Source organism: Numida meleagris, chromosome 3 (genome assembly GCF_002078875.1).
Source record: "Numida meleagris isolate 19003 breed g44 Domestic line chromosome 3, NumMel1.0, whole genome shotgun sequence".
Taxonomy (NCBI): domain Eukaryota; kingdom Metazoa; phylum Chordata; class Aves; order Galliformes; family Numididae; genus Numida; species Numida meleagris.
In genome coordinates this window covers 4,476,286-4,488,564 of record NC_034411.1, presented here as the reverse complement: position 1 = coordinate 4,488,564, position 12,279 = coordinate 4,476,286, and the positions used below count along the sequence as shown (strand labels likewise).

Here is a 12,279-nt window from a genome sequence, read left to right as displayed (position 1 = left end):
AGCCGCCGCCGCCCGCCGCCCGCTCCTCCGCGCCGACCACGCGCCACCGCACCAGGTACTCCGGGGCGCCGTCGGGGCCGCGCCGCTGCCGCAGCAGCTCCTGCGGGTAGGCCTGCAGCTGGGGGCCCAGCTGCACGAGCAGCCCGCCCTCGCGCCTCTCGTTCACCATGCTGACAGACGGCGCTGCGGGAACAGAGGGGAGCAGGTTATCGTCTCTGAGCTACGCGTAGCGAAGCTGTGAGGCAGCACCTTGGTTCCTCACCAGTAGAAGCAGCCAAGGCACAAGTTTTAATTTTAAGATACTGAACCCAGAACTAAGTTCTGAAGGAAACCCCATTTTGTAGAAGTCCCTGTCCCCACTTCAAGACAACGAACCTATTTCATGTACTAGCCCTGTCCCCAGAATTACTGGCACACACAGAAAGAAGCTCTCCTCAGAAAATCCCCAAGGGAAAACAGGCCTACTTGGGCTCTCTTGTAAGACAGAACTTGATCTAGTGTCTGATCTAGGGGGTGGCAACCCTGCCCATGACAGGGAGTTGGAATTAGATGATCTTTAAGACCCCTTCCAACCCAAGCTGTCCTATGATTCCATGATAGAAAATAAAAAAATGGAGAGCTCTGTCCTGTTTTCACTTCCACCACTGACCACACCATGACCCTGCAGAAGTCACTGCTTTTGCACTCCTGCCTTTGCCCTTGTTATTTAATGTCTGTGTCTGTGCACAGACTGCAAGGTCGCGCAGAGCTCAAGGCTTCAGGCAGACACTGCCTCTCGCCGTGGAGTTGGAACCAACAAGAGTCACCAGCCCTTGAAGAAAATAACCAGCTGTTTCCCAGCTCAAGCTCATCACTATCTAAAAGTCACGCAGTATTTCCTCCCTAGTCACTCAGTATTTCCTCTTCTCAGGTATTAATTTGCCTTTAAAACGTTTAGTTATCAGGCAAATCCATGAATTCTACGTCGCCTCATTGTTCTACAGATCTCTGAGCTACATAAAAGAAATCACAACACTCTACTTTCATCTAAGCTAAGAAGAGCACAAAGCAATTTGCTATTTAAGACTCAGTGCCAGCAGTCAGTTAGCCAAGTACCGGTAAAGGATGGACTTCATCACTGCAGAGGAAGCTGGACCAGCCTGATAAGAACAGAGGGTTCTCAGAGAGCCCAGGCAGGTGGTGCCAGGAATACAGAAATGGGCTCTCTTGGGTCACGCACAGGCATGAGAACAGCAAAGCAACACCCTGGTCACGCTGACGGTCACGCACATCATTCTTAAAAAAATAAATAAATAAAATAAAATTGAATATATTAAAAAAAAAAAAATAGAAATCTACCTTCAGTTGTGCTTTCCTCGCAGTTTGCAGCAAGCCAGCGGCGCCCAGCTGGGATCTCCTTGCAGTCTCCCTGTAACAAAGGACCGAGTTATCCTCCCGTGCTGTGTGGCAGCACGGAGATACCTCATCACGAGCTAACGGCTCGGCTCGGCTCGGCTCGGCTCCCCCCCGCCCGTGCTCGTACGGCGCACACAGGCACTCCCTACCCCAGGAGGTTCACGTCAACGCGCGTGCACACGCTTCCCTCGCTCTCCCGTGCCCTTCACAGAGCCGCCGCGATCCCTCCAGGCCGCTCCACTCGCCGCCCGCGGCCCAGCTCCGCCGCCGGGCCTCCCCGCTCACCTCTGCCCGCCGCTCCAGCTCCAGGCCCGGCCCCGCGGCCGGCCGAGAGCGCAGAGCCAGGGCTGGGCCGCCGCCGTGCCCGCTTCCGCGTCCCGCACTGCTCCGCGAGGCGCCTGCGCGCTGCCGCCGGGCGGGGCGGGGATGGCGCCGCCTGCAGCCGGGCCGCGGCCGGCCTGGGCCTGGGCCTGGGCGGGAGCGGCTCTTGGGGTTGGCAGTCGGTGAGTCTAAGTCGTAGAGGGCCCAGGGAGAGACCTGCTGCTAGTACTGTGCCTAAAGAAGCGCAGTTCTTGTTGAACTTCGTGGCGTTCTTATCAGCCCATTTCTACAGCCTATCCAAGTTCCCCTGTATGGCAGCGCGACACCGCTCCTTCCAGTTTTGTCACGCTGCCCCATCACCCAGATTTGCTTCAATATTCCCAGGCTTAATCCTCTTTCACCAAGGGGACATCTTTGTTCCAGAGTTTTCTCCTGGTTTCTGGGACCTGGGACTCCTGAAGGCCTGAATGCAATAGGTGCAGGTTTCAATCTATCTGGTCTGTTGACATTTGTTTTAATTATCATCATAGAATGGCTTGGGTTGGAAGGGACGTTAAAGCCTCCCCAGCCCCAACCCCTGCCATGGGCTGGCTGCTCCCCACCAGCTCAGGCTGCCCAGGGCCTCATACGGTATGGCCTTGTGCACCTCCAGGGATGGGGCACCCACAGCTTTCCGGGAAATCTGTTCCTCACCACCTTCAGCGTAAAGAATTTCTTTCTAACACCTAACCTAAATCTCCCCTCTTAGTTTAAAGCCATTCTCTCTTGTCCTATCACTATCAGACCGTGTGAAAAGGCACTCCTGCTCCTACTTATAAGCTCTCAAGTACAGGAAGGTCGCAGTGAGGTCTCCCTGGAGCCTTCTCTTCTCCAGGCTGAACGAGCCCACCTCCCTCAGCCTTCGTCGGAGAGATGCTCCAGCCCTCTGAGCATTGTTGTGCCCTCCTCTGGGCCTGCTCTGACAGCTCCTTGTGCTGGGTGACTCAGGCCTGGATGCAGTGCTCCAAGTGGGGCTTCATGAGGGCAGAGAAGAAGAGGACAATCAACTCCCTGCCCTACCTGACATTAAAATAAAGGCTGAGCTGCTGAGAATGTATTTGATCTTGGATTAACTATATGGATGTGCCCAACCCCATTTCTACCCTTGGTACTCATGAAACTGACGAGGCAATTTGCCTTTATGAGTCTCTTCGTCTCCTGTAGAGTTAACTACAGAATATTTGCACCGATCAAGGGAAAACAACGTTCCTAACTGCCTAACAAAACCACGAAGACTGATACCACATGCACAACCGTCCCTATTTCCCTCTATTCCCAGCAGCTGTCATTCCGTGCATGTGCTGCACCTGCAGCACCGCTGTGCTTATTGGCACGTGCATGCGGTGGTGCTAATGCTCTGCTGTGGAAATGCAGCTGTTGCGCTATGAGCTGGGATGCTGCTGTCCCTGCAGCACTGATGGTCACCACAAGCCCTTCTCCCTTTGGTTTCTGTCTCACCTGATCCCTATCCACTGACACTGTTTTTTTCCCTGAAGTTTCTCCTCCTGCAAAGCACAAACAAGACACCAGCTCTGTGCACAAAATGATAACATTTATTGAAAGAGTAATTTTTTTTTTTTCATACAAAAGAAAGCTCTGTACATAGTACTGTGATTACTTCCACATCCTTCCAGAAACACAACCCTGGAAACTGGAGGGGAAAAAAAATCCCACACACACTTATGCACACACACACCCGCACACATGCACGCACGCACACACACAACCCTCAAACCAATAAAATGAATTAAAAATGTCACCACACAATAAATGCCATTTCGTCCCTGATACACGAGTGTTCTTACAAGTCTGCACTTAAATAAAAGACACCATTAGCGTTTAACCAGCGGTTGCCTTTGGGGAGGCAGGGAGGAGATGGCCAGCAGCAGCACTGCCATCACAGCTCCACAGGGCCAGCACGAGCAAAGCAGAGCAAAGCACGGCCCTGATGAGGGGCTTGGGTCAAGGTTAACGCACACCCCAAGCTCTCTGCACAGGTTGCGGAAGGAACCCACCATCCACATCTGGGCACTAAAGAACAGCACAAGCTGAGGCTGTGGAGTGGGAAACTCCAGCCCAGACCCTCTGCTGGGAGTTCAGGAGGTGCCACCTGCACCATGGGCAGGGACAGCGGAGATCGGCCACTGCCAGCCCCTCACCCCCCAGGGAGGGCTGGGGACATCCCAGCAGACAGCACAGTTAAACGCTAATGCGGAGGGAACATGTCCAAGGTTACAATACAAACTCAAAAGCAAGGCCCCTTCCTGCCTCCACGCCCACCCACCCCTCTCCCATCCCCCCAGTACAAACCCCATGAAAACTGTACAGGAGCCAAACTTTTATTCCTTAAAGTATTACATAAATACTGAGTTTAACACTTAGAAAAATAAAGTCATTTTCTTTTTTTTTTTTTTTCTCTTTTTTTTTTTTTTTTCCCCCCCAAGGCTTCTTTTGTCTTTAACTTAAAAAAAAAAAGTTACAGTAGCTGCTCCTTCCCCTAAGGATGCAGCAGCTCCTTGCTCGCTCACTCTCCCTGCAGGGCCAGGGCCAGGCAGCAGCTCCTATGCAGGACCAAGCACACTCCAGTCCTTCTCCCGTGGCCCTCCTGAGGCTCCTCCAGCCCCGACGCTCCGAGGAGGAGCATGCTGCCCACCAGCAGCTCAGTGCCCCACGGGCTCTTCCCTTTGGCACTGGAGTTGCTTCTCCACCTTGCATCAGAAATTTAGAAAGAGGTGGCTGGAGCTGCAGCAGAGGGATGCGGGAAAGATCCAGTCACGTCCCCCCTTGGGCATACAGAGTCCTCAAGCAGCACGAGGGCAGAGATGGGAGCACGGGGCTGGGCTGGCAGCAAAGCCCACCCACCCCCAGGGCCTCGCTGAGCTGCTGGGTACCCAATTGAGCGCTGTGGCTGGCAACCTGCCGGGCAGCCCAGCAAGGAGGCACTGAGGGCAGAGGCCTTGCTGTAGTGCACGTGAGGAGGCCGGGGCCACACACCGGGCCCAACCAGAGATGCACGTCCAAGTAGGCCGCTTGCTCCCTGCAGAGCCCAGGGAGAGCTGCCGCAGCCAGGACCCATCCCCCCCCCACAAAGGCACATTGCTGAGGCCTGCGCAGCTCTGCGGGACAGCTCCAGGCCCCAGCCCCACACAAACACCCACAGCTGGGGTGAACACCCCGAAGGGTCCAGGGCCTCCAGCTGGGAAGGTCCCCTGGGATTTATGTACAGCACGGAGCACGCCCTCCCCTCAAGAGACAAGCTTCTTTGGCTGGCGAGAGACGAGCATCCCAATGGCCCCCAGCCGTGCATGGCCCCAGCACAGCTTCTCCCCAGGCAGGTCCTGCAGCCCCGTGCGTGCCTGTGTGTGTGGGTGGGTGCGTGTGTGTGTGCATGTGTGGATGAAGGAAACGTGAAAAGGCAACAATAAATAACTGGTGCAGTCTGTACGAGAGTTGCTGCCAGCCCCAGCACGACAAGCCAGGGACGGCACAAGGCCAGCGGCAGAGGCCTCTCAGTCACTCTTGGCGTTGTGCGAGGTGTCCAAGTTGACCACCTGCAGCTCCGTCAGGCTGCTGCCGCTGCTGCTCTGCTGCCCAATGACAGCCATCTAGAGAGAGAAGGGAGGAGCGAGTGCTGAAGGACAGCATGCCCTTAGGACTGCTTCCACCAGTCACCAGCATCCCTCATCACCTGCCCAAGGAGGGCAAGAGCTCCTCGCCCACGTGTGGGTGGCACAAACAGCTCCCCCAGCTCCCCAAGACCTGAGGACCAGCCCTACCCAAGTGCCCAGGTCCATAAAGGATATCCAGGCAGAGCAGGACCAGCACTGCCCCACGGGAGAAGCAGGGACAGCCCCCACCACACCTGCGAGCACTGCTCTGCACCTACCTGGTGAAGCTGGACAGCCGAGACTGGGATCTGAACGGTGCCTGATGGGGCTGTCAGGAACACCTGGGGGACGCCACCTGCCACAGAGGGAATGACACAAATGACATCATTTTCCAAATGCTGGAAGAGCCAGGCACAAGCCTTTGACCCACATCCTGCATGCATGCCTTCATGCTGTTTTGGCCCCTCATGCACCCTCTCCAATCTCCCTGGCTCCCCCGCCCGCCAATGTCTGCCCCATTTCCACGGTCCCCACAGCAGCAACCCTCACCCTCTCCCCCAGCAAACGGCTCGAGGAATCCCTTACACAGGAGAATAGCTGGTTCTAAAAAGCACAGACCCTTGCTGGGTCTTTGCAATGAATATGATGGCTTAGAAGAAAACCCTTTGGAATCAATACGTAGCAAGAAAACACATGCAAAAAGGAGAGCCCCCAGAGAAGCACCAACCCAGACTCACCCTGATCCTGGACCTGGCTGTGGGACACCTGCATTGCTGAGGGTGCCTGCGAGAAAGCATTGAGGACCGCAAGTCCACCATCCGCAAGGCCAGAGGTGGGCGCATACATCACCGCGTGCGGGCTGGGGTACATCATGTGGCCGCCCACGGTGGTTGGCACAGACGACGTCATGATGGTCGCTGGGAGGGTCACTGGCAGCAGGACAAACTACATGTGAGCCACACTGCAGGAGCCTGCCATGCTCACACACCTGCTAAGCCACCCTCCCTCAGTCCCCACACATGCTAGCAGCAGGCATGAGGAGGTACCCACACTGTTCTCCCAAAAAAACCCAGGGAATGAGCAAGAGCGCTTTGGTCAGTGAGGACTGAGGGCAAGACAGCCTTACAGCCAAGTATCCCAAGACTGAATTCAAACCATAATACAGGTTTCCTGATTAAGCTGATTAAGCTGTTGAACTGGGTTCAGTCTGCATCCGGGCACCTGAAATCTTTTTTTTTTTTTGTAACAACAAAACACGTCCTCTGCACATACAAAGTCTCAAGAACATGCAAACCAATGCCTTGTGCAAGGAGCAGTGCTAGATCAATAGGAAACCATCTGAGAACTAGGAAGAGCCTGGCAACATATTCCCAGCTCCATGCTGCAGGATGAGAGGTGACAACCTCAAGTTGCACCAGAAGAGGTTCACGTTGGATATTAGGAAACATTTCTTCTCTGAAAGAGCGGTGAGGCACTGGCACAGGCTGCCCAGGGAGGGGGTGGGGTCACCATCATTGGAGGTGTTCAAGTGCTGTGGGGATGTGGCACTGAGGGATGTGGTTGGTAGGCACGGTGGGGATGGGTTGACGGTTGGACTTGGTGACCTTAAGGGTCTCTTCCAGCCTTAATGATTCTATGAAAGAGCAAGTAATACAGCAAGAGAGGCTCTGAAATCTGCTGAGGTACTCTGTGCACAGCAGCACCTACCTAGAGGAAGCACAGTGTGGGAGCTGGTAACAAGGAGAAATAAATCTGGGAAAATGTCAGTGCAGTTGCGATAGTTGGACTGAATGATCCTGGGCCAGGAGCAGGGGTGGGTCAGTATGAACAGTGGTTAGGAAGACAGAGAGAATGCAGTTATCATGAAGTCCCTACTACCTGTTCCACTGGAAGAGGTCTGAGTAAGGTCAGTGCTGCTGTCACTGGAGGGAGACGTTTGCTGCGGTGCCTGGTGCACCTGGATCGCCTGGACAGGGACTTGCTGAGCCATGGTGCCACCTGGGGAGAGAAGGGAGCCTTCAGCCTGCCAGCCTTCGTCCCTCTCCAGCCATGCACAGCTCCACACGTGGCCCATCACAGTGCTGGGGAAGACTCTCTGCTGGCACACAAAGGCCAGGGAGGGGTCAGCTGGCCTGCAGGGCGCTGCAGAGAAAAGGAAATGCCACAGCAGCTTCTATCCAGCATCTAGGTTCAGGGATGTCAGTGGCCCTCATTACCATTCCTGGCTCCATGAGGACACAGCACAGAAGATGCTGGGAGGAGAGGGCCCCAGCTCAGCCCATTGTTCAAGCAGCCCCAGAAGGCCAGGCTCACAACATTAAGCAGAACAGCAAGAGCCCACCCTCCAGCAGGGCTTTCACCCTCTGGAGCCCAGCATCGTTCTCCACAGGGCACTCAGGAACAGCCACCCCAAGGACACTGCAGTGTCTTGCACAGGAACAAGACCACAGCCACCATGACACGCAGCCCAGAGCCGCAGGGGCACAGCCACGCAGCCCCTGGGCCAGCCTGCTCATTGCACAGCTCTCAGCCTGGCTGTGCAGACACTGAGCAGGGCACAGAGCTCCCCTCATGTTCAGGTTTTGCCTCCAGAGGGAAGAGCAAGGGATGCCAGACAGGAGCTCCAGAGTGGGCATCTCCCCACACACTGCCCCAGAAGCCACAGGTTGGGCATCTCCCCATGTAAGGCACCAGAAACACATTGATTATTCTCACAGCTCCTCCAGACCAGAAGGGGAATCTGGTCCCCTTGCGTAGGTCCACAGGAGCTCTAAGAGGCCATCAGACTTAGCAGTATGGAAACAAGCAGGCACAACACAAGAATACTGTCTCACACTCAGTGCTGGTACCCAGGAGACAGTACCCCAGCCCTAGCACAGCACTCAGAGGGCCCTCCACTTGGCACAAGAGATTCCTGCCAAGGACAGTGCCCACACAGCAGCACCTCTGCCTCTCTCATCACCAATCTTCTGCACTGTGGCTCAGCAGCCAACCACAGATCCAGGCATGACAGCTGCTCAGAGACAAACACTAGCACTCGAAACCAATCCACAGGGCATCTGAGCACCGTGATCTCCTTCCATCACCCCTCCCAGGTCAGCCTCGGTGCACCAGCAGACAATCTCCTACGTGTTCACAAGCTGTGGGGCAAAGCCTGGGGCAGGGGACCAAGAACTGCAACTGCCAGCACACTCATGCCAAGCCCTGCCCTCCTGTCTCTCCCAGAGCCACAGCCAGGCTGCTCTTCTCTGCCTTCTCTGTGCACTCACCTGTGCGCTGGGGTCAGCTCCCCCTGTCAGCAAGGACAGGGACCCTACAGGAGCCTCTGTTCCCCCCCAATCTAAAACAAACAGAGCAGAAGCGAGTGCTGACCTGTCAGCGACACGATCTGCCCTCCAGCTCTGGCAGGGAAGTGGAAGACTGTGTGCTGTGCCTGATGCAGCTGTCCAGCCGTACCCGCAACTGCCTGGCCCTGCTGGCTGGAAAGAGCCAGCGAGTGCGGCTGTAAATGAGGGAGAGGAATGGCAGGGGTCCCCAGAGACAGGGAAGCACCTGCCAAAAGGAGGGAGAAAGAAAGGCTTCATCACCACCAGCTCTTTTTGCTCCCTCCAGGGTTCTTGGTGCTGCCCTGGGGTACCCCTGCTCAGCTCCCTGCCGCCACACTCTTCCCAGCAGTAGGGCCCTAAAGGAACTGTCACCGCTCAAGCAAAGCGTCCCAGCCACGTTCATCCTAAGGCAGCGGCCACTGCCTCCACCTGCAGCCATGTCTCCCATTCTCAACACATTTCGAGGGCAGAGACAGACAGATGGACACAAGGATGAGCTCTGAGTTGCACTGACCTGACATGAGGGTGAAGCCGGTGGGTATCTGCATGAGGCCCCCGGATGTCACTGCACTGGCTCCAGTAGTCTTCAGCACTGTCCCGTTGGCACTGGTGACGGCACTGGGGCTGATGCTGGCAGACACTGGCGCCAGGTAATTCGTGATGGGGAACGAGGGGCCGCTGCTGACCTGCATGGAGGTCGAGGTGGTAGGCGCCGTCTGGATGGTGGACGTCGTCCCTGGCAGGTTGGTGACGGTGAACGTCGGTTTCAGCACGTCCTGGGGAAGGAGAGAGGGCGACAGCTCAGGCTCTGCGGGCTGTAACCCCGTGCTGCCTAGGAAGGGTTAAGGCGGGCACACTTGCAGCCCTCCCGCAGCACGGCGGGCCCAGCGCTCCCACGTGCTGCGCCTTGTTCCCGGCTTGTCAGGCTGCCAGCAGCCAGGAATTCACAGCTCCGCGAACAGCTAAAAAAGGGAAGGCAGCCCATTTTAGACAGGGGGAGCCAATCCTGGGCACTCGGCCCTGCCCCAGGGCCCATCGAGGGAGGAGAGCAGAGCCCCTCTGCCTTGGCACTGCAGTCCCCCACGTCCAAATTAGAAGAGGCACGTGATCACGGCGCGGCGCCCAGCGCAGGCACTTTCCATTAGCTCAGCCACAGCCCCCTGCGACGTGGGAGCCGCAGGCACGCTCCCACCTGGGCCATGAAGCCCACTTGGCTGTGTGAGCCACAGCAGAGTGGGCTCACTTCCAGCTGGAACGGCCCAGCTCCCTCATCCCCATGCACAGCCCTACACGCCCCAGGGCCTGTAACATCTCCACACTACATCCTCTGCGTCATGGGAAAGGCAGCCCGAGAGATGCACATAGGACACCCCAGGACTCCCTTAAAGCATGAGGGCAAACCATGGTACAATCAGAAAAGCAAAGGGGCTCCAACAACACACACTTGACTCTGCCCTCCCCAGCCTGCCATCTCCAGTGTGCCACTCCTGGGTTGTGATGACAGCTCCCAGCACACAGAGAACTGGGACAGACCTCAGGGTTGGACACTCGCTCCTTCCACCTGCCTGGGATGCTCCTGAGCCCCTGGGGACCCTAACTCACCCTGGCACCCTGCTGAGCCCAGCCTGCATGCAGGAGCCAAGCCATGAGCCACCGTTAGCAAGGGTACCCAATGCACTGCAGGTTCAGGATACCCCTGTAGGTTCTGGCCCTGGTGCTACATAGGAGAGCTCCCATTCTGCTCTCCAGCACTTGTTCCAGACTCCAGCTGGGCCAAAAAGTCCCATCTTTCCCCCACCCCAAGCTCCTACTCCAACCCTGAGCTCCCTCCAAGCAGGGCACCGGGTCCTTTGGGGGATGGCCCAGATCAGCGTGCAACAGTGCTGCTGAGAGGCTGGAGCTGTCCCAAGAGCACAGCATCCCCCTGTCCCCGCTGCCATCCCAGCTGCGCTCCAGGGCAGGCGCTGGGGCTTGGCACAGCAGGAAGACCTCGCAGCTGCTGCTGGCTGCATGGCTTCTCACACTGCTGCTGCAGCCAAACACCAGCGGGCCCTGTCTGTACAGGGAGCAGCTCTCAGAGCATCGTCAGGGGGCTGTGCCTGGAGCCTGGGCCAAAGGGCACCAAGCTGGGCTGGCACCAGAAAGAAGCAGGTTCAGACCTCTGCAAAGTGACCACGCCACAAGAGCACGTTTCCTCTGGGGCCACCTGGCAGCATTTCCAGCGGAAACCTTAAAGGACGCTGTGTGAACAAGTCCTGCACCAGGGACAAGTCAGCAGCACGCGCAGCCCTTCCTGCCCTGTGCCTGCTGGGAAGGGCTGGCAGAGCTCCCGCCAGGCACCCAGGGGAGTCACGCCAGCCCAGGGCAGCTGGGCTCCCATCAGTGGGAAGCCTTCCAGGGCCCAGCCCTGGCTGGGGGGTACCCAGCCCACAGCACCTTGGCCCATCACACCTCCTCTGGGATCCCCAGCAAATATTTTCCCCTCAGCGGTATTTACGTGGCTCAGCAGCATATACACAGGGTGAGCGGAAATCCCTCCCCCGGGTACCCAGCAGCAGCACGACCAGAGGTGATGTGGGATGCAAACACACATGAGGATCCCCGGAGCACCAAGTTGAGTCTGTGCTCACTGCCTTCAGGGTTACACCAACAGCACAGGGCTCTCAAGCACCCTCACCAGGTTCTGTTGCACACTGAACAGCCTTCACAGGGCAAGGCTGGCATACAGCTAGCTGCAGGAGCAGGATGTCGCTGTTCATCCCACTGTCACAGGTACAGCAGAGCTCACAGCACCCAACGGGACCCAGGGGGCCGCAGCACAGCACTGTGCCCATCTCTGAGCATCTGCGTGCCCAACCACCGGAGCCCCTTGAGGAGCTGCATCAGAGCACACCAGGATGCCCTGCCCCGGGGCTTCCCAGGAGCGGGCCGCCAGGCAGGGAGCAGGAACACTCGGTCCGGCCAAGTGTTTCCATTCCCCATGTCCTCCCTGCCCCCTTCCAAAACAGCACCAAAGCAAGAGACAGCTGCAGCTTATAAGGAATGTGAGGGGCCCTGCCAGGGACTCTGGCGAGGGAAACCAGGCCTTATAAGGCCATGGAGGCAGAATCAAATTTTTATCAATGAGTGCGAGCGCATGGAGACGCCCGGGGAGAGATAACAGCGCCCGGGGGCCGAGCGGAGCGGGAGGGGGCCCAGCCCCCAGCTCCTAGCGGGGCCTCACCTTGGTCTCCCCGCTGCTGTCCGACTCGGACACCTGGTAGGTGAGGTCGGTCTCCTCGAAGCCCGTGGCACTCATGCGCTGGTCGGTGGTGGGGTCAGAGCGCGGCGGCGAGTCGGGGGAGTTGAGGCACGTCTGGATGAGCGCCTTGCCCGTCTCGCTGGTGATCATGGGCTGCAGCTTGCGGGTGGCGAAGGTGTACACATGGCCCGTCTCGCTGGCCACCAGCAGCAGCACCTGGGTGCCCGTCAGCGTCGACAGCTCGTAGGCCTGCGGGGCGGCACGGGGCGTCACGGCCGCGCGGGGACCCCTCCGCGGGGGGATGCTGCGGGCGGGGGCTTCCCTCCTCCCCGCACCCGGCTCCGCTCCG

General features: G+C 57.6%; 1 protein-coding gene across 1 annotated transcript; it reads right to left on the bottom strand.

Annotated features, from left to right (window-relative positions):
* Window positions 3,287–12,179, bottom strand: SRF (serum response factor; the record flags this gene model as incomplete). Its single annotated transcript, XM_021392122.1, is given in 6 exon segments — window positions 3,287–5,360; window positions 5,642–5,718; window positions 6,101–6,292; window positions 7,242–7,361; window positions 9,204–9,465; window positions 11,913–12,179. Coding segments are annotated over 6 exon segments (1,014 nt in total), but the record flags the coding sequence as incomplete, so codon positions are not given.